This window comes from Pipistrellus kuhlii, unplaced genomic scaffold (assembly GCF_014108245.1).
Source record: "Pipistrellus kuhlii isolate mPipKuh1 unplaced genomic scaffold, mPipKuh1.p scaffold_m20_p_8, whole genome shotgun sequence".
NCBI classification, from domain to species: Eukaryota; Metazoa; Chordata; class Mammalia; order Chiroptera; family Vespertilionidae; genus Pipistrellus; species Pipistrellus kuhlii.
In genome coordinates, this window is record NW_023425584.1 from 48,483,600 (window position 1) to 48,506,733 (window position 23,134).

General features: G+C 40.9%; 1 protein-coding gene across 7 annotated transcripts in view; it reads right to left on the bottom strand.

Moving 5' to 3' along the window:
- The window catches only part of NR3C2 (nuclear receptor subfamily 3 group C member 2), a 286,816-nt gene that overhangs the window by 47,707 nt on the left and 215,975 nt on the right, over window positions 1-23,134 (bottom strand). For all 7 annotated transcript variants that reach the window (XM_045576264.1, XM_045576263.1, XM_045576265.1 and 4 more), the window contains 2 exons: window positions 2,729-3,079; window positions 1,424-1,568 (listed from right to left, as the gene is read on the bottom strand). In XM_045576264.1, the coding sequence (XP_045432220.1) occupies window positions 1,424-1,568; window positions 2,729-3,079 (496 nt within the window). The remainder of the gene's footprint in view (window positions 1-1,423; window positions 1,569-2,728; window positions 3,080-23,134) is intronic.

Sequence of the window (23,134 nt, forward strand, 5' to 3'; positions counted from 1 at the left end):
ATCAGAGCTTCTGTTAAGGACGATGCAAAAGGACTGGAGATGGAGAGTGGGGAGGGTAGTACAGCAACGTGATTGCAATCAGCACCCCTGCGCTGTACACTTAAAATGATTAAAATGGAAAATTCTGTTACATATATTTTATGACAAAAATGCATGTGCTAAATGAAATTAAATGGGTCACTTTAATCTCCCGTTAAGAATAAATGAAGACACACTGGACAACACCAACAGCCTCTTGCCCTCACTTCTTTTTAAAGAACGTACCCTCCTTACTATGTTTTTCTCTTGGCTTATAAGCCATATTTTAAAACAGGCTCATTATTTAGTAATATCAACTAATTACTGAGGACAAACAAGTAAATTAAAATGTGCACGTCAGTTGTTTGGCTGCACTTCATGCTTTTGGTGAAAATTTATGCAGTAACAGAATTATTCTTTGTAATTGCCAAGAGAAGGGTCACCTTGAGAACCAACAACGGACGCTCCCGATTTATCTTGGAATACAGTTGCCGGCAGGTCACCCCGTTTGGGTGAAGCAGTCCTCCCAGGTAAATTAGCGCCGGCACTATTTCAGTATCTTGGCACTCTGTGTCCACTTTTAATCTCTTCCATTGCTTTTGTTTCTTTGATCATCAATCTATTTCTCATCTGCTCCCTTCCCCACTGAACACCCCTATTTTCATATCTCCGGGGAGAGCCATCTGTTGGAATATGGCTGCGGTTCACTTCATCATTCAAACGCTCCAGTTTTTTTTTCTTTATCTCTTGACCCAACAAATACAAAGTGGCGCTGCTGGACAGACACAGAGGAAGTGTGCTCATGTGAAATACAAATAGCATTAACATGTAAACTTAACACGTAGGAAGGGATTCATGGCCAAAGAAAAACCAACTGCGATTCTTTCAATCTTGGAAAACGCATCACAAAACTATTTGGCTGCTCTTAGGACTGCGGAGATGAATAAATGTAATTGCCATGAAGACACACCGAGCAGCCGTACAGCGGCCACAAAAGAACCACCGCATGAATGTGCGCTGAGGTAGGTGCTTCTACAGTCACACTTCCTAGAAGTTAGATAGCCTGAGTGTAGATCCCCAAAGCGGCCGTTTTCTATTAATTGTGGCTTTGTACCAGTCAAGCTTTTGGAGCCAACTGGATCATCTTCCTTTTGGGACCATTCCCACATCCTATTATGTGAAATTTATATATACTGATTCATACATATGCAGGAGTGTGCGTGATGGTTTGGTGTAGAGTAATTTTTAAATTCTCAAATGATAGTTTTTGGTTTTTTTTTACTCTTAAAAAATGCATGAAGCAGTAGATTCCTTCACAAACATACACCTGTTTAGAAATCATAAAAACATTAAAAAAAAATAACACAGCAATCTGCTTTATGAAGGCTAATGAACAGGTACTCACTCATTAAAGACCAGGTCTGGTGCAAAATAGAGGAATTGGCTGTTCGTGTGTTTGTACGACCTCCAGCTCAAGGCGAACGACGACAGACACATCCAGGAATACTGGATGAGGGTGATTTGGTCCTCGAGAGGCAGGTTTTTAAATCCTGAAGAACAGAACAATTAGACACAGAGAAACACTTAGCATCTGAGTACACTCCAGGAAGAAGCTCCTTAAGTTAGCCTCCCGACAGCCACCATCCTCTAAGGCCCCCGATCGATGTCACAGCCACGTACAGAGCACCCGCCCTGGGCCTGGCCCTGCTTAAGACCTCATTTCAATTCACTCTTCATTCTCAGTGAGGGCGGACAGCCTGGGCCACTAACACTGGGGGATTCAGGGCGTTTCGCTGGATGACGGTCTAAAACCCTTAGTTAGATGGAAAGAATCTGTATTAACCTGTGAAGCATCTTTATCGCACTCCCAGGGATAATGTTAACAGATTGGATAATCTAATAACCATCAGCTACTGCATTATCTGCAATTACTCTTCAAGAGTTTGTGATGGTTGAACAAGCATTATTCCTTGCTTCCCACAGTCTGGGATGACACTGGACTAAGCACTCTTGGCACCTGCCCCCCTGCCCCACAGGCCTCCTATCTGGGTCTCAAGCCCTTCTTTTGTTCCTTTCCCCAGGCCCTGCATTCCCAGTGACATTAGGCTCCTCTTAAAAAAAAAACCCATTGCCAAGCTTTCCCCAGACTGCATTCCTATGGCTGCTGGTTGGCCAGAGGTCCTTTAAGAAACTGCTTTGGGTAAATGTAGTGGGATATTATGATAGCAATTCTAAGTGATGCTTATGTAGATTAATGGGGACCTTATTAATAAAATCCTATGGCATAAAAAAATGACTAAAGTAAGAATTTCAAGGACGCTTTATATTTTTTTGAAAGAACAGATTTTCAGGGGCTCCTACAATTTAACAGACAGGTCTTGCTGTACTGGGTTTCTGGTTAGGTCAGCCTTGGTTACAAGATGCTAGCAACAGGCCATTAGGCTTTCACGATAATCTCTATGGGATGGCATTGCCATTGCAACCATCCACACAGGAAACGTGTGACATATTAACAATGGAACCTTTAACGCTAACTGCTCAGGAGAAGAGAGCAGAATTCCGCGAGGCACCTGTTCATCTGATCATTTTAAAGTCCGCTCCCAGGATTTAAGAGGAAGCCATCTCTGATAGCTCTGCGGGATGTGGGGAAGGAGGCTGCCCTGACCTGTCCCGTGCAGGACACAGACCGTGGAAGGAGAGGCAAGCCTACCTGGAATTACCTTTGCCCACTTCACGACTTGGATCATCTGCTTGCCCGCCAGGCGGTTCAGCGTGGAGAGCAGGCTCTCGGCGGTGTCCGGCTTGGAGCCGTCATAGCCTGCGTACACAATTTCGGGCTCGATGTTCTCTAGGACCATCCCAGGGGAGGGGGTGAGCGCGCGCGAGATGGTGGAGAGCTGAGGGACCAGCGCGGTGTTGACGGAGGGCTCTTTTGCAGGGGCGATGTAGGTCGTCCCTTCCTCAGGGCTCTGGGGCGGCGGGGGTGGTGGCGGGGGCTGCTGCTGCTGTGACTGCTCCTCGTGAATCCCTTTTAACTTCCCCAGCTTCTTTGACTTGCGGGCTGTATATAAATCATAAGTGATGAGAGCAAATTAAAATTACGATAGGGATATACACCATAGGAGGTAAATTACAATCAAACATTGACCTATATAGAGTGGGGGAAAAGAAAGTTTACAATTATTCCTGTGGAAAATAAAATGATAATAAGAATAAACTCTGCTTTGTGTACTGGTAACTGTAACCCACATTTGCCCCACCCTTTACTAGTTAAAACATGCCTTTCCTCTAAAGATGACTTACGATACTAATGGAAAGAGTATCTTTTTAAATATTTTTGGGATACCATGTCCTAATGCTTTATATAAATAAAAACAGTTTAATGACCTTTTGAGTAGGTACTATTCTTAGTCTCATTTTATAACGAAGAAACTGAGACCAAAAGGGTTATGAGATTTGCCTAAGGCCACACAGCAAATATACGTAAAGTAGAGACACAAATTCATAGGAAAGGGAAGTCATTTCATAGGTTAATAAATGGCATATGCCTCAACGAAGCCTTCCGTCAGTCAGTGATCCCCACTTACTATGCACTGACGAGTTGCCAGCAAGCACTAGGGTGGCCTGACTGAGCTTGTGATTCTCGTGCTGTCCCTGCTCCCTGGGATTAGGAGTTGCTTTGGTGCTGCGTCTTGTCCCTGTGGTGGTCGCTGCACAATCACCTGCTTATGCAGAGCAGTTATGTTGTGCAAACGCTGCTGGACCTGCATTCCCAGTTCTATTGTGAACACAGAAGCACAAATGCTGGATGCTCCTCCTCTGTTATGGCCCCCTTGGCACTCTGGGAAATGCCACACCTAATGTAAGTGATTTATATATTTCCACAGGATGAATGGGTGAGCAATCAACCCCAAGTCAATGAAACAAAGGGGAAGACATTAAATGTCTGGATGATTTCAAACTGGACAGCTAACTAGCAATGCACAGGAACCGATGCCACACAAAAAATCAGGTGCAAGTTACAGCCATACACACAACATGCGATCTTTACAAGGCTGTTCCAACTCTTTGTTTTTAATATAAGTAAGGAATTCACACGACTTACAGCCAAGAAGGAAAACATACCACAATCCTATATAGGAATCCTAGTTTAGATGTTTAGGACAAGTGACCATATTTATGCTCCGATGTACCCAGAAGAGCCCTGGTTTATGCTGTTTCCCCAGCATGATTAATTATCAATAGAGCCCTGCTTACTCCTAAAAGTGCCAGATTTTGGGCAATTGATCAATACTGTGCTCATCTTCATTAAACCAAAGAAATAGTGCTGGCTCTAATAGCAACTGTCTTTCTTTCCCACTCCTTTCAAAGTTTTTATTGTTAAAATAAATAACAGAATGAAGGCATGAGAAGGTGGAAAGGGATATTGGCAGGCAGGTGGGAGGGTTTGGGTGGATGGCAGGTGGGTGGGGTGAGTAGATAGGAAAGATTAATGAATAAAGAGAAGAGAAAGCCCAGAACTTAGAGATGTGGTAATAACTCAATTTCCAATTGGAAGGTTTTCCATTTTTAAAAATAATTTGTTTTAAAATCCTTGAAGACCCAGACATGTTTTTTTTTTCTTTTTAAAATATATTTTATTGATTTTTTACAGAGAGGAAGGGAGAGAGATAGAGAGCTAGAAACATCAATGAGAGAGAAACATCGACCAGCTGCCTCTTGCACACCCCCTACTGGGTATGTGCCCGCAACTCAGGTACATGCCCTTGACCGGAATCGAACCTGGGACTTTTTCAGTCTGCAGACCGACGCTCTACCACTGAGCCAAACCGTTTTCGGCTAGACAAGTTCTTCTTAGTTTAACATATGTGCGGAATTTACAGCATATAAATGTTACACAGTACTATGCCACACCAATGAACTTGATTTTAATAGTAACCATTCATGTTTACAATTATAGCCATTAACATTTACCACATTCGCCACAGAAACACTTACCAATTCAGATAAAAGAAGCGTTGGCCACACATTCATTAAATAATGGAAGGGGCTTAAAAGATGAACAAGCTACAATTCCTATTTTTAAGGTGTTTAAAATCAGCAAAGTAAATTTAAAATTCCAATAACTTCAAATCATTTCATTTCTTATAGATAAAAAATTGAGGCAGAAAAATCTGACTTTTTTTTAATGAAAAGCAGATGTCATTCTCATGCATACTAATGAGAGCTGCGACAAAGTATTGTCCCATAGCACTGAGCATAGAGTAGGTAACTAAGGTGCATCTTAAGAATGGATTGAAGAAAAAATAGCAGCTAAATGCCCCCCCCCCCCAAAAAAAAATAAAAAATAAAAAGGCAAAACAATAGAGAAGAAAATAACCAAATATGTAGATAATCCAAAATGCTGGCCAACTGATGACTCTGGAAGAGCTTGGAAAAATCCTTAAAAGCATATCCTGGTCATTGGGAATCATATACCTGGAACTGCCCCCGTGTCACATAAACCTGCCGTAGGCATCAACTGATTCTCATAAGAGGGATGGGGACAGCAGGGGTTCCCACTCCTGTCTCACAGCGAGCTAAATGGATGAGAAAAATAAGAACTTGCTGAACTCATTACTAACATCTGAAATACTATTTCAATGTTACTTCCATTCTTTCCCATAATTTCACAATTAAAAATGTCCCCATTCATGAAAATGTCATCACCTTGTATAAAACAACATCTGATAACAACCACAATTTGATTGTCTAGAAATAGCCCTGGGTGATAGTCTCAAATTTTAGTAAGAGTGATATTTGCTTGAAAAGTAATGATAAAATTCACATTTGTTTAAGGCCTTAGGTCTATAATGCTGTGTTTATTCTCATGGCCTATTTAAGGTCAGTGCAATGAAATACCAGGAAGAAAGACCCTTAACATTTCCTCTAATGTTATAAACTGTGGCCTGGAGCATAACCCACTGAGCAGATTATCAACATTCTCTTTAGCATGTCAGTCATATTTAGTTTCATGCTGTGGTTTTATGAATATATATGGGGAACTTGGAATTGAATAATAATATGTATTAATTTAAATACTTCAAGGCAATACATACTCTCAGTGTGCAGACTCTTCATCTAGTGTCTTTTCTCAGAGCATGGAGGTAAGGTTACATATTAATTATACTTATATTGCTCCAGGCAGCCTTCCTAGAATGCTTGACAGTCCTACACTGTTTTTCTAACACCTGCTGTATTCTAGAAGTAAAGCTCCTGGGAATTGATAAGGCCTTATGTATCCCTACAACATTCTCCATGATGCTTACGGGTTACTCAATAAATGTTTGTTGACAAAATTTATTCATTTTCAAATTTTAATAAACTGTTATATAGATTAAGTATTTGTTTAACTCCATTTAGAAAACATAGGCAAGTTTCTGAGATTTTGAGATTCAATTTCTGATTTGTTATTCTTCCTTTTCAAAGTGTCTACTGGACAATGATCCATTTGTGGAGTTGTTACTCATAAAATGCCATCACTAAAATAACATTAAACTAAGTGTGCTGGGCATGTAGGGGCTCAGCACAGTTCAAAACTGTGATTTGTTATATTATTTCCATTTCACAGGTAAGAAAACTGAAGCAGAGAGAGGTCAGTCCTCCAAGGCAACAACCTGGGCTCAGAGCCTACAGCCTTAACCTCTATGCCATGCTCTCCTTTAATCCTTTCTCTTTACTTACTTTGTATTTATTTACACTGTAAGGTTAGCAGGGGCTTCAAATCCAACTGTATAATTAAGAAGTTTGCTAATTACACAGGAAAATCTTGGGCCAAAGAGACTCAACGAGCAGGTTTCCATTACCCACAGCAGGAGTGAACGCAGGTTTTGGGCCTTAAATGGGGAGGCACTCACGTGCCCAGATGGCCAGAGCCACACTTCATTTCTCCACTGCCAGCCACAGCTGCACGAAGGTATGTGTATGATGTGCATTAATATGACTGAATGTCTCCCAGTCCCACTTAGGCCTGGAGGAGTCGGACTTTTTCTGCCTGGATGCTATAGTCACTAGTACACGGGTAGTGGCTGCCCTCTGAGGCCAAATCCTTAATTACTGGCAGCATCCTGACAGCCAGTTTCTCCTGGCCTTGCTGGGTGGCAGAACTGCACTGACTTCTCATGACTTGTTCGTCAGGAGCTGTAGGGTGGGCAGGCCCTTCCTATCCTGCCGACACTCGGAACACCCAGCTGCGAGCATCTGGTGGGACACTACAAACATTGCGGCAAGCTCGCAGTGGGGATCTCTAGATGCACAAAGGCCATGAACGTGCCATGACAACTCTTCCCTTTCCCTTTGCTCCATCTCCTGAGACTCATATGACCCAGTACACACCTTTCTGGCAAACGACTGGTGTGATAGGAAGGCGGCTGACTAGAAACTACCTCATTCTTGCTTCCCCAGGAAATTGACAAGACCAACAAGGTTCTCGTGGTACTTCCATCATGACTTTCTCAAGTGCATGCAACTGAAGATCCTTTAGATTCAGCAGCAGGGAATCAGCACAGATTTCCCCCCCCCCCCCCCCTTCTGGAGTAGAATAAAACACTGATATGGAATGTTTTCAATCACAACGTTTCCCTGGAAAAAAAGTTAAAGTGAGAAAGAACTCTGTCATTTTAGACATACTTCCTGCCATGCTTGACATTTTAGGTCTTGGCAGTAATTATAATGAAGAAGATATATGGATGTTATATGAAAACATGCATTTTTCTGTTTATGGGCCAAATGTAATCACTGGCTTAAAGCCACAGGCCAATATCTGCATCCACCCCCTTCTTCTATCTTCCACAGCCTCTCACCCAGATCCTGAGCTCCTACTTTTCATGTCTTCTCTCTTTACTTGAGGACTTCTCTTCACCTTTCTACTGCCAGAGGCAAAACACTCTGCGAGTTCAGGGACAACCGAGTATTTTTGTCATGAAACCAAAGGAAGGAATGTCACTTTTCTACAAATGTATGTAGCTTTGCAGCAAAACTTCTCTCATTTGTACTAACAGCAAAGGGCATCTATGGTTCTCAAAGTAACACACATCACAGAACTAGGGTGGGGGTCCAGGGGCACAATGATGTAATTAATGAATAAATAACTAATGTCTCAATTGATAATACTGAAGAGGTACTGCCATTGTTTATAAATACTCTTTGAGAGGCTAAGAAACTTGAAAAGAGGGCGTTTTAAAAAGTACCTCTAAATATTCTTAATCTACATTGTGTAATGAATTAACAGGCATTATTGATTTTATTAGCATAGAAAACATGCACAGGCAACTCAAACCCAACCTTTGACTTCTTTAAAAGACACTGAACATCACACATACACAAAATGGTAAATTATGTGAGGTGATGAAGATGTTATAAATCAGCTTGATTGTGGTAATTATTACACAGGCATACTTATGTCATAATATGTTATACTAGTACACTTGAAATATATCCATTTTTATTTGTCAACCCTAACCTCCATAAACTGGGGGTGGGGGTGGGGGGAAGACATTCCAAATTAATGGATCCCCATATATTAATTTTTAATGTGTATATAAAGATATTTATAGGTACCTTTATATCTTTAATAAAGATACTTTTGTTGCTATTATGGTAGGATACATCTGTCCATTACTTAGCACATAACTAGTATCTACCCGCTGTGTAGACAGTGTCCTGGTTTTGTGAGCGGTGCAGTGTTGAGTAACAAGGTCTGGACCGGAGACCCCTGTCTCAGAGATGTTGGATCAATACAGAAGAAAGTAATTGGGTTTATAAAGCCATAATATGTTGTAAGTCAGTGGAACTAACAATATATCAGAGTCAGACAATGGCAGGGAGAAGTTTTATCTTCCTGGGAGCTCACACTTCCCTGTGTACCTCATATTAATCTCACTATGCCCTGGTTTGCTTTTCTTGTGATTCAGATCACACTGAGGGCCCATGTGGAGAGTGGGCCAGTCTTCTGTGTAGGAATCCACCCAAAGCAATGACATCCCCAAGAGGAGAATCTGTAAGACCTGCAGCCAATCTGAGGAGAGAGACCGAAGGAAATCTTAGGGAGTTGCAATAGGTCCACTGATTTTGCAGAGAAAGTGACGGTTCTGGAAGACAATCCTCAGTGACGGATCCTGATACCTTCCCTGCTGGAGAAAGGGAGTCAGAAAGGGGTCAAGCCAGCATGCATCTGCGAGGTACTTCTGGGGCTAGACAGATAATTAATGTGATTGCTTTTATGATATTCATGTTTTCTATAATTATATTCTTTTTTCCCCCTCCTCTAATAATTAGCAACATTTTTTTCCCTCCATTTTCCCCCCCTTTTAATGCTAGTCAGACTCAGGAATGTGTTCATACATTAGAACATATGTGGGGAGGGTTCCTTTGGGCTAGGGTTTTAATTATTATTATTTTTTAATTCTAAATATATTTTTATTGATTTTTCAAGAGTGGAGGGAGAAGGAAAGAGAGATAGAAACATCAATAAGAGAGAAACATCACTGATTGGCTGCCTCCTGCATGCTCCCACTGGGAATCAAGCCTGCTACCTGGGCATGTGCCCTTGACCGGGAATTGAACCGGTGATCTCTTGGTTCATGGGTTGATGAGCCACACCGGCCAGGCCAGGGTTTTAAAGGTGAGACAACCTGATTCTGAGTTCTGGCAAAGCTGGGATGGCATTAAACCAAGAATCTCAGAAGAGGAGGAAGCACGATGCTGAGAAATGGCCTCTTGGTGACGGAGAAACCTGCCAGAGGTGTCTTCCACCGCAGCCTTAGTTCAGTTTGTATTAAATCAGGACACTGTCATTGCTGAGCAGGAATACCAAAGCTCCTTCTGGCACCGCTTCTGCAGGACTGCAGGCCGTGGCAAAGCAGAGGCCGCTGAGGCCTCCTGTGTGTCTAGGTGCACGGGCAGCGGGTTTGTGGCACGGCCACCTCCCACATGGGCCTCGCCATCTCTACCCCCAGGAAACCTCGGAAGGGGGCAACACAATGACAACCCCTCCCCCCCTCACAAAGCCCTGGACAAAATGATGCTTATGGAAGAGAATTGTGGAAAAAGATGGACTGACTTATCCTAGGGCAGAAGGGGAGGGATATGAGAAACCAACCAGCAATTTAAAAAATGTCAGGCATTTGCCAAATCATGGTGAACATCTCTTTTCTATCTCCACTGAAGTCAAGATAAAATATAACGTGTTCAAAGGGCAGAAGATGGGATTTAAATCTGACACTGGGATAATTTCCTCCAAGTGATCTGGAACAAGTTAGAGAGAGGCTGCAATGCATTACCGACCAGAACATGTAATATCCTCTTCTAAAAACGCCAAAGTAGCAGGGGGACAGGTGTCCTGCCTGACTGAGTGCGGTCCTGCCCTAAGGCAGGGGACTGGGATGAGATGAGCTACTGGAACCCAGTGGCCTGCAATGGGAGTAAGACCTCCAAGGCACAGCCTCACCTTTCATTGTCTGAAAGGAATTTCTCTAGTTCAGGAATAAATTCCTTATGTTTCTAAGTCTGGTAAGAGACAATTTTAGAATATTTTTCTAAAATGTGTTCAAAGAGCAAATACTGGGCTCTCAGATTGCATGACTGGAAGAATTTCTGGCACCATGGAAAAAACACACCCCCTCCTCCCCCCATCCCCAGTCACTCTGCCTTTTTAAATAAATAGTTTCACCACTATAAGTTACAGGATTGTTTCCTCAGTTCTGTATTTAAAATAATTTCTCCTAATCCTGAGATTATATAATTGTATTAGTGGGAACAACAGCAATAATAAAGAGCTATTATTAATACAATCTGTATATCCTAGGCTACGACAACATCTTTTAAAAATACCTTCCCCTTTAATCCTCCTAAGTGCCCTAGGACGTAGGTACCACTGTTATCACCACTGCACAGGGTCCAAAGAATATGCTTATAGTTACTGAGGTTGAGTTAAAAAAAGGTGATTTATGGTAACGACATGGAAAAAACAGAGAAACCCCATTACATGTAAAGATGACACCGAATCAGAAGGTCCAAGGGGGTGGGAACAGGACCCAGAGCTCAAATGACTTCTAAATTATCAGCAAGGTTGCCACTGGATCACCTCTACTGAAGAGCTTAGTCTTTTTAATAGGAAGTGCATAACAACCTGTACCAATGGATGGTTTCTCTCTAATTCCCTGGCACAACAGTTAACTTCTGTGAACTCAGGGGCTACTGCTGTGTAAGATCACCTAGGCTTTTTGCTTTTGCTCTTGTGATGACACCTTAATTCTGATGGGAAGAGAAACCAAAGGAGGCAGAAACCAAACCAGTCAGTCTGTATAAATAACAAAATATATTTGGGGAAGAACTTGCTACTTATGATTAAAAATAAAGTTTGTAAGCTCCATTGCAAATATTAGTTGAGTTCTTCAGACAAACAAATAAATACTAGAGGCCCAGTACACGAAATTGGTGCATGGAGGTGAGGTGTCCCTCAGCCCAGCCTGCACCCTCTCCATTCTGGGACCCCTCAGTCGGACATCCCTCTCACAATCCCAGACCACTGGTTCCTAACTGATCACCTGCCTGCCAGCCTGCTCACACCCTAACTGCTCCCCTGATGGCCTGATTGACACCTAACTGCTCCCCTGCTAGCCTGATTGCCTCCAACTGCCAGCCTGATCACCTATAATTGTCCTCCCCTTTTGGCCATCTTGTGGTGGCTATCTTGTGACAATGTCATGTGAAGGCATGACACCTCCTAGGCTTTTATTATATAGAATTTTATTTATTTTTTATTAATTGTCATCTAAGACTTTTTTTTTTTCATTGAGTTTTAGAAAGAGTGGAAGAGAAGGGGGTTGAGGAAGGGAGACAGAGAGAGAGTGAAGGTGAAGAAGGGAGAGTAGGAGGGAGGGAAGGAGGTAGGGATGGAGAGAGAGAAACACTGATGTGAGAGAGACAAATCAATTGGTTGTCTCTAGCACACACTCCCGCACAAGTTCGATACCTAGGAGTGGGTATCAAACTTGCAACCCAGGAATGTGCCCCTGACAGGAATTGAATTTAGTGCACAGGTGGATATTCTAACCACTGACACTGGCCAGGGCAGACATATTTTAAAAACCCAACGATAATTCTTTAGAAAATAAGAGTTGACCCTTGAGCAACATGAGTCTGAATCACACGGATCCACTTACAAGTGAGTTTTTTCAATAAGTATATACAGTACTGTAAATGTGATTTTTTCTTATGATTTTTAATAGCATTTTCATCTCTCTAGTTTAGTTTATTCTGAGAATACAGTACATAATACATATAACTTACAGAATATGTGTTCATTGACTATGTTATTGGTAAAGCTTTTGGTCAATGTTAGGCTATTAGTAATTAAGTGTTTGAATAGTCAAAAGTTACAGGTGGATTTTCAACTGTGCAGGGGGTCAGCACCCCTAACTCCTTCCTTGTTCAAGAGTCAACTGTACAAATTACCTGCTTTGTAAATGCCTATTCTTTGGAATTAACTATACTATGAGTATATGTAAAACAAAACCCAAACAAATAAGCCAAAAAAAAAAGAGAGAGAGAGAGAGAGAGAGAGAGAGAGAGAGAGAGAGAGAGAAACCCCTTCATTTAGTTTTATAATATGTTTAAAATAAAGAAAATACACACTATGAAAATAGCTGTGGCCGCCCAGCAAAAGGTCCCTCCCTCAGTTAAAAAGTTAATTCTTTAACAGCTGCAAGAGCTGCTTGCCCTCGTGGCATATGTTTGAGCAGAGAATTTATTACATGAAGCACGATCTTATTGGCCATGCAAGGTAAATAGTCTCATTAAGAATGTTTTATGAAGAAACATTACTGTTCTAACAAGGTCAAGGGGTGAACAAGGCATGAGAAAGAGTCAAAAGGCAGTGACCCGGAACTAGACCAAAGCGCCCAGCTTAATTTACTGTGCCTTCCCAAGTCCCAGTGTGATCCTCAATGGGCCCAGGCTGAAATGAACTCCTCAGATGCTGGAGCACAAGTGGGCAGGAGACCTCCCCCAACTGGCAAGTGGGCTAAGCAGGACCTACCCGTAAGCAACATTACATGCATAATATATTTTATGTCAGAGTTTACATAGGAAGAGGTTATTTACACTAGGCAATGACATTTTCTTTATAAAGTGTCAGCTGGAGATTCCTTAAGTTCTTAAAGAACACCTAACATATAATGCCTGACCATCTGTGCTCACATCACTTTTTAGGCCTGTTTCAATTACTCTGTTTTTGCCTCTCAGCATTTGCTGCTACTTTACTGCAATGGTTTCCTCGTTTTGGTCCATTTAATTCTGTCCAGTGACCTTAGAACTTGTACGTGTCTGATAATTCTAATGCAATGAAGGAAACTACCTAAATTCGATTTCATGTGGTATTTTTTTTTTCCTGCTTAGTATTTGTGTACATAATAAAAACTATGGTGTGGATTGAAAAAATATACAGACTAGTTTTATCTCCAATACAAATTTTCTTCAAAATATTTCATACCTTATCTTGATATTCTTTTGTAAAATAATTACTTAGAGCTTTATCATTATAGTTTTATTTTAAAAAAATTTAAGAATATATTTGATATCAAATAAAATAAAATTATAAGTCATGATATTTATATGAAAAGTAAACTGGCTAGGTTTTAGTTGAGATTACCAATGTTGAGATTATAACTGAATGGTAAAAGTTATTCAAGTTTTTGCTTAGGTACAAAGAAGAGCTGGTGAGCCAGGTAACCACACATAAATTACCGTATTTTTCGGACCATAAGACGCTCCGGACCATAAGACGCACCAGTTTTTAGAGAAGGGAAATGAAGAAAAAAAGATTCTGAAACAAATAGTGTCCTAAAATATTTTATGTGCATTAAAACCCAACATCACAGTCATAAACACATGTAATCAACCCTGTAAAGTAAACAGCAGCATTTAGAACCATTTTAGAGCCGGGCAAGCACACAGAGACCACACAGAGCCGGGCAAGTAAAAAACTTTTTTTTAAAAGTATATGTGTAGGCTATATTTGGACCATAAGACGCAGGGACTTTTTCCCCCCACTTCTGGAGGGAAAAAGTGCGTCTTATGGTCCGAAAAATACGGTAATAATCCCAACAAGCACTTCTCACAATTTGTATGACACAGAAGATACTCTGTATTTCTGTGCACTATTACTCTAGTATTCAGAACATTTTCCAAAAGCAAGATAAAAGAAGCCAAGCAGAATTTTAAAAAATCTTCATGTTAGAAGCTAACACTGACATCAAAAAGGACTTGTGTAATAAATAGGAACATGATGCCACTCAAGTTGGGGATGGGGAGCAGGCGGGGAGGATGTAATTAAGTAGACCTCGGGGTGGGGGGAAGGTCAATATTTATAGTTTTTATGCATTTTAAATAAATATTACTGCTTTTTATTTTACTTTATTTAAAAGCTTTTTATCCACATTTTATTTCACTGACATAATTATAAAGAGTCTAAATTAAGAATTAATAGCCCTAACCAGTTTGGCTCAGTGAGTAGAGCATCAGCCTGCAGACTGAAGGGTCCCAGGTTCGATTTGGGTCAAGGGCATGTACCTTGGTTACGGGCAAATCCCCAATAGGTGGTTTGCAGGAGGCAGTTGATCAATGTTTTTAACTCTCTCTTTCCCTTCCTCTCTGTAAAAAAAAAAAAAAAAAAATCAATAAAACATTTTTTTAAAAAAATTAAGACTTAATAGTAGCCAATGATGCACATACTTTGAAAAGTTATTTTGCTAGGCTGGGATCTTTTTAGGATACAGGTTGACCCGCTCTGGAAACTCCTCAAGAAAGCTGAGCCAAACCAAATGGCTTTTTTCTGGATCATGGTTTTTTCTCCTGCATTTGCTTCTCAAGTTTTCATTCTAGCTTTTCTTTGTACCCAGGGCTGGCAGTGAGATATCTTGAGGCACTTTGGTGAAGTCCAGTGTTGGCAGGTCCCAGGTCACTGCGGAGGAGGAGGAGTCTTCCTAGTGGCCTGGCAGGGAGGAAAGCCACGGCTGGCGGACACGCTGCCTGACCTCTCAGCCCCGGTGAGAAGGGGACTGCAGCTCCTTATGGGACGTTTGGCCTCCCTTCAAACGCCAGAGCTTCGGGGACTCCCATAAAGCCTAGTTCGGCACAGCAGGCTGAATATCATCCTTAGAAGAGTATGTTTTCCATTTAAGTTTCAAAAGTACTCTTAAAATTTACATTATTTAGTTACATTAAACAAAGGTTCAAGAGAGAATTAAGTTCTTAATAAATCAGATGCTAACTCATTAAAAAGAGATTTTTAGGATTCATAACCATGAAGTCCTTTTTACTTTGTGTCTGCATTTTCCTTTTCCGTATGGGATGGAAACAGATTTAGATGGAAACAAGTCAGCCCTCCACCAGAGCTAGGACGAGCTGCCCTGGGGAGGTCTCCTGGAGACGACTCAAGTAGTTCAGGAAGGCTAATGGGGCCACTTCTGAAAGTCTTTCTTTGGGGAGAAACTCCACAATTCACATTTAAGACACCTTGAATAATTTTTAAGTAACATCACATTTACAATAAGGAGATAAAACAATAACAGTTACTTATTTCTTCTCACAAATTGCTATTAGTATTCTGCTTCTGTCCCAAAGATAGGGTTTCCCTTCATTTAAAATCACAGTCTGCTAGCATGCTGTGTTTTTTTTAATTCTCGCATACCTAGCTCTGAAGAATGAGTGGTGCCTTAAAATTTTTTTTGTTATTGTTTCTGAGAGGAAGGGAGAAAGAGAGAGAGAGAGAGAATATCACTGATTAAAGAGAATTATTTGTCAACTGCCTCTTACATGCCCCCTGGGGATCAAGCCTGCAACCAGGGCATCAAACCATTACATCCTGGGAATCAAACCATTACATTCTGGTTCATAGGTCCATGCTCAACCACCAAGGCATGCCAGCCATACCCCATAATCATTCTTAACCTCCATAAATGAATGGGGATGAAATCCCTGTATAGGATTTTTTTTTTCTATAATGGTATTTTGTTTAGACACATAGTTAGGATTAGAGATTCCCTTTCAGAATCAAATAGTCTCCCTTTACCCATCTGATAACAGAGAACAAAGATCATTAAGACCATGCACAACATAATGATATACTCTGTATTTGTTTTTAGATTATCAGGCTTAGAACTTGTCTAAGCATTTTGTTGCATGGCACACAGTAGGTGTTAAATAGGTGCCTACTGAATGAAGGGAAAGAAAAGTGCAAATAAACAAATACTATATGAATGCTTTGCTGAGGTTGCATAACTGGTTGGATTACTATGATGACCATTCTCTAACAAAGCTTTTAAGATTAAGAGAGAGAGAGAGAGCATATTAGGTTTCACTCCAAATGCCAATGAGCCAAGCTAATCTACCTGAAAAACAAGGCCAGCCAAGCCTCAGTTTGATAGCGGGCATTTTCCAAGAAGCAGCAAGTCCAGTCCAGTCCTAGAGGGCAGGCAGCCCTATCACTTCTGACTTTGAGAGAGTCTAAGGAGAGATGGAAAGGGGAAAAGCTAAAAAGCAAGTAGCTTTTTGCCCCTTTGACTTCATAGGAGAAGTATACTCTAGAGTTAGAATCCAGGGAAGAGGCACTCTGCTGCCTCCTTAATCTTAGGATCCAGTTAGTGTCACAGAATTGGAAACGTCAGCATGGGACACTCTGTGGGTGGAATGACAGGAAACATACTTGCCCTTGACCCTGGCCCATCCTTGGGGAATGGGTGGGGAATGCAAAGAAAAGCTGTGATCTTCTTCTGGTCCAAATAAGTGTCATCAATTCAACATTTTGATAGCAACAGTGTGAGCAGCCTTCCAGAACCAGAAGGGACATATCTCCCTCTCTCTCTCTCTCTCTCTCTCTCTCTCTCTCTCTCTCTCTCTCTCTCTCTCTCTCTCTCACACACACACACACACACACAATTTAATGTCTTCATTTTAATTCACAGGAAATAAAGTTCCCAAAAGATAAACTGGCTTGCCCAGGATTCTCACTGGTCAAGATGGTATAAGCATGCAGCCTCATCATTTCAAGTTTAATGGCTTGTTAGTAGTGCCAGGATGAGAATTTTTATAGAGCATGGGCTTAGGCAAACCTGTGAAAGCACATTTGGTCAATGAAACATTTGTTTCTATTTATTTATAGCAGGCTGGAAGGCATTAGATGGAAATTATGAGGGAGAAGCTAAAGACCTCTCTCTAGGCTAGGGGTGTCGAACTCAATCAGAGAAGGGGCCAAAATCTAAAATCCAGCCTAAATCGCGGGCCGAATGGTTTACTGAACAGTCATAAACTGTCATTGTGATGGAAACGCAGCGGAGTGCAGTGATGACAGCGCGGTGCAGGCCACATTGCAAGGCCTGGCGGGACGGATTTGGCCCGCGGGCCTTGTGTTTGACACATGTGCTCTAGGCTATCTGACAACCACTTTAATATCTGTTTAATTTTGTGTAACCACAATGCCATCCAAATGGAATTCCAACTTTCTCAAAATAGTTTCTTTAGGATTACCATGAGAAGTGATCAAAGTTGGAAAACAAAGTTATCCGTGACTCTTGGTGGTAAACTGGTTAGCCGACTGCTGGTGTCAGATGACTGTTAGTTGTCTTACGTGTGTAGAAGGTCATCTTCATTTTTGTAATGATAGCAGGAATGATACAACTTAATTAATGACCCAATAACTGCCATGCATTATCCTAGTTTTAAATTTCAAGAGCACACTGAGTAACCGCTGCAGACCTACTACCAAAGCCCTGTGATTTCAAGTCATCACATTATAACACATGGAATGTCAGATCTGAGCTGAAGCCCCTAAAGGCAGGTGTCTGCATCAACATTCAGTAACAGGTGGCATGTGTGGGAAAGGCTCCTATGTACCTAGAACTGCCCTCATCAGTTTGCCTAAATGATATAAGTGCACAGCGTTTACTACTATCTCCTTGGAGTTTTATGGTTCAGATGTTCAAAAATCAAATTTTTAATCTGTTATTTTCAGGGACCCACTATCAACTAGCTTCTTATGGGGAAGACATATAGTTTATTATAAAAAAAAAAGTAGGGAAAAGAGACTAGAAAATTTGGGGAAGAAATACTTATCAGATATACCATGCAGCTAACTGGGATACTTACAAGATCGAAATATAGTTATATATAATTTCAATGCTTTATCCCTAAATACATGTTACTTGATTATTTCTCAAAGTATAAATAATTATTAAAAGCTATGCATATTTTAAAGGCTTAATAAAAGTAATGAAATTATAGAGAAGTTCAACTAATAGAAGACCTAAAAAGTGAAGACAAGTACAGTGCCAGAGATTATGAAACAAAGACTCTCCAGCCAATTCTCTGTGCTCCATGCCTGGTCTTCCTTAGAATTATCTGGGGGCCACCCCAAATGTAGATGTCAGAATATCTACAAATGGTGCCTGCACATCTTTATTTTCAACAAAGTCCCATGTGATGTCTCCCTCTTCATTCTGAAATAGAACCAACCTAAAGATTCTGAATGAGATTACAATGAGGGGGAGAGACAGAGAGACCCTGGAAAAAGGTTAAGAAAAGGATAAGGAGGTAGGAAGGGAAGGAAGGAAGGAGTTATAGACAGGGATAAAAACATCTTCTACTCCAGCGTTTCTCAAACTTATCACTATTGACATTTGGGGCCAGATAACATTTGCTGGGTCGGTCCTCCACAATGTAGACTATTTAGCAGCATCCCTGGTTCTCTATTCTCTAGATGCTAGTAGCATTTCCCACTCTGAGTTGTGACAACCAAAAATATTTCCAGACTTTGCCAAATGACCCCACTGAAGGTATTATGGCCCCTGACTGAGGACCACTGGTCTCTGCTAAGGAAGTTGATAAAAAGTAGAAGCCTAAGCTAGACAGATAATTAAATCCCTAGACTTACATTAAAAAGAATAAAATGAGAACTGAAATAAGAAGCATAATCATTATGCTCCTAAAGTGAGTTTCCTTGATAGCAGAAGTCATAAACTGGAAAGTGAGCTAAGGATAATTTAAAAACTTCATTTTCATCTTTCAGAATTTGGCATATTTCATATAAAAAATTTGTATTTCTCATAGCTCAAAAAGAAATCTTAAAATCTGGCAATATTCTCCTGTTTTCCCCAATGACAACATATGGCTGGAGCTGAGAGGAGCTCCTCCCTATAGATGAAGCCCTCAACTTTCCCCCTATGCTTAACAGACAGGCGAATCCTATTTAAAATTCCTTATATATGTCATCGGTGTTGTAAAGGATGAGAACCTATCCATATATTTGAAATTTACCTTTAGTTTCCTAGAAATCCAAATCTCATGATGAGTGTCACACTTTTTAACTACAAACATAATTTACAGGCAACACGGGCATACACATAGAGCACACTAGAGAAGGTCTCGAAGTTTGGTGTAATTGTAACTTCAGGTTTACAATTCACTAGTCACAGCCAAGGACTGATGCTACCACACCCAAAGGGTGTATGTACTGACCGACAAGTGCATATCCTGTATGTTATTACACTCATAAAAAAATGAGTCATGACTGCCTGATTTCAACATTCCCATTTTAAAATTCAAGCTAAGCTTCATATAATAGGCTTCCTTACTAAGAACCATTAAAAGGAATATGTGTTCCTGGGATGAAACAGGGCCTTCCCAAAGCTTCATCTTTCTTCGCCTGTGTTGCTGGCACTGTTCCCCAGGGTCGACTTCTTGCTGACACTACCTGGTGGGAAAAAGGTCCACACCCCTAGGTTTATAGCCATTTCTTGTCTTCGGAAGTTGCTCCCTTTTCCCCGTCTCATGAATGGTAGCCCTGCATCTAGCAAATTTCAGTGTTCAATTAAACATGACGACAATCTGAAGAAATTCCCAGGTGTGAACTGCACAAAGTTAATTCAATCATGAACGTAGGCTGATCTGCAAGGAATGCCCGAGTGTGGAGGTGATGAGGGTTCAGTGATGTACACACCTATTTTTTTTCTTCCACATGATGAAGGTCCTAAAGAGCTTCCCAAAGAACATTCTCCTTTTTCAGCTGGTGGGACTCTCTATTTTGCAGAAATAAGGCTGGAATACTCTCTTTGTGTTGATGGCCATGAATTCAGCAATGTTAATTTCCACTTTACTCAAGGGGCCACTCAAACATGGGATGAGCTTTTCTGTCAACCTTGATGAAATTCTTGGGAAGACAGGTTCTTCTATCACCTGATTTGCATATGTCCTTTGGCTGTGACCTTGGGTTACAACTCTTCTAGAGACCATGGATTCCACTGATTTTATTAATAATCCTGTTAAAAGTGTAGCACTCCACTAAGATCTTCAACCAAATATTATTTTAATCCTTACTCCTTTGATTTCTCTTCTTTCTATTACCTTCTATTTATTTTGGAGGTTCATTCCTCCAGCTCTTTAGAAGGTCAACTCATCCTAACTTCCCTTGACCTTGAACTTGATGCGTCACCTCAAACCATCAGACCAGGGCTAGAATTCCCTCAACAGCAGCAAGAGCTATCCCAAAATACCATTCTTCCATTTTGGTGACAAAAAATGCAGTTACATAAGCATAATCCAGAAGTCCAAATGTCACTTTAAATTACTCATCAATTAATGAAGAGATATACAAAACATTGTCTGCAATATTTAAAAAAATATTTTTTATTGATTTTTTACAGAGAGGAAGAGAGAGGGATAGATAGTTAGAAAGATAAATGAGAGAGAAACATCCATCAGCTGCTTCCTGCACACCCCCTACTGGGGATGTGCCCACAACCAAGGTACATGCCCTTGACCGGAATCAAACCTGGGACCCCTAAGTCTGCAAGCCGATGTTCTATACACTGAGCCAAACCGGTTTCAGCTGTCTGCAATATTTTATCATTTAAGATGTTACCAACTTTTACTACATTATGCCAATATTAAGATCAAGACTCTCTTATATGTTTTGGAAACTGCCCCTTCCTGAAGATGTAAAAATAATATTTAAACATGAATGTTAAAAAACATCACCCTTGGACTCTGCTATGGAACTACTTTTGAAATGAAGTCCATTATGCCTTTAATAACTACATAACTAAACTTAAAAATTTTAGGTAAATTCAGTTTAGTGATACATGAGCATGGTTTAACTTCATGTTCATCATTTCATTCAATAAACATTAAGCATCTACTTTCTAAGTGCTCTAAGTATAAATACAAAAGAATACCTCTGTTCCTGAGAAATTCAATGACTACTTGGTAAGAAATAACTATAAACGAATAATTACAATAAAACACGGCAAGTGATACAATAGAGGCTTTGGAAGCACAGAAGAGGTACTAATTAACTTCCTCTAAGGAAGTTATAAAAAGCTTTATAGGAGAAGTCTTAATAAATTATATGCATGCGTAACACCTTAGGGATGGAAAGCTCTTTCCATTGTGTAAGTCTGATCTGTGAGGAGTGCCTGACTGTGGCGGTGATGAGGATTTTGAGGTAGGTCTGGAAGATCTTATAGAAACTCAACCCAGGGGAGGAATATGTGGTCCATGTAAGAACTCTGAGGACAAAGGCACAGCTGGAAGCTTGTGAACAAGACATCACAGTGGTTTTAGGATCAGGGGGGTAGGGCAGAGATCAGGAGAGAGGGTGATGAGGTGACTGAGCATACCATGGTCCCAAATCAGAAAGGCATCCCAAATGCTAGCTTGGCAATATGTTTTCTTGAACATAGGTCACAGTGTGATGGGCAAAATAATGGTCCTCGCAAAGACATTCCTAATCTCCAGAACCTATGAATGTCTTGCCTTACAGGGCAAAAGGCACTCCACAGATTTAATTAAGGATTTTTCGGATAAGGTAATGATTCTGAATGCATAATCACAAAAGTCCTTGTAAGTGAAAGATGGTGCAGGATAGGCAGATGTGGAGAAGAGACAAGAGAAGAAGTGATAGGAGCAATGCATTTCACCTGGGTATGAAGATGGATGGAGGGGAGCCAAAGAATGTGGGCAGGCTCCAGAAGACAGAAAGGCAAGGAAATGCATTCTCTCCTTGAGACTCTACCAAAACAAAAAAACAAAACAAGCGGCAAACAAACAGATGAAAAGACACGGCCCACTGACACAATGATTAGAGCTCACAGGAACCCATTTTGGACTTTTGAGCTCTAAAACTCTAAGATAATAAATCTGTGCTGTTATAAACTTGTGGTTCTGTGTTATAGCAGCAATAGGAAGCTCCTATTGCTGCTATAACAAGCTGACTTGATAGAAGCTGCCCACATCACTGGACCGAAGACAGCTGTGGGCAGGAGAAACTGCTGACTGTGCAGAGGGCACAGCTGAGTAGGTGGCCTAACTAGTCAGTCACTCAGGATGATCCCATAAGAAGCTCAGACCCTTTCAAGGGGGAGGGGGGAACAGGTAGAGCTGGAAAGGGAGAGGTGTGAGAGTTGAAATCAAACCAGCATTGTGTTCACTGCTTTATGTTTGGTCACAGGGTCCCACTTATTTTTAAATAACCTAAGGGGAGGCTTCTGATTAAAAAAAAATAAATCAAATATTTTTAGAAAAATCAATATAGAAGAAATAAAAGCCTGTTTGGGAATAGGGCAGCCAGCGAGCCTTAGAGTAAATAAATAAAGTTAGAGCAAGCTCCTTTCAGTTTTATTTTGAATCTGTTTTTAACTCCAGAGTATTTTAATCAAACATCTTACATAACATTGTAAGCCCGATAAGGACTTTGCTTTACCCATAAAACAACTAGAAAGCCTACGACAGTGTCACCATTAACATTCACTGAAAAAGTGACCCACACCATCTCTACTGAGACTTCTCCTGATGAAGAAATGGCTCCATTTCTCATCCTGCTCTGAAGAAGGAGGAGAAGAGACCCATCCTGAGGACTTGGGAGACACAGACTTTTTTCTCTCTTTTCCTTCTAACCCACAAGCTGCAGGCATGAGAGAGGACACACAGGGTGAGGGTGAGGCCCAGAGCCCGGGGCACTGCGTGTGTGTGTGTGTGTGTGTGTGTGTGTGTGTGTGTATGTGTGTGTGTGTGTGTGTGTGTGTGT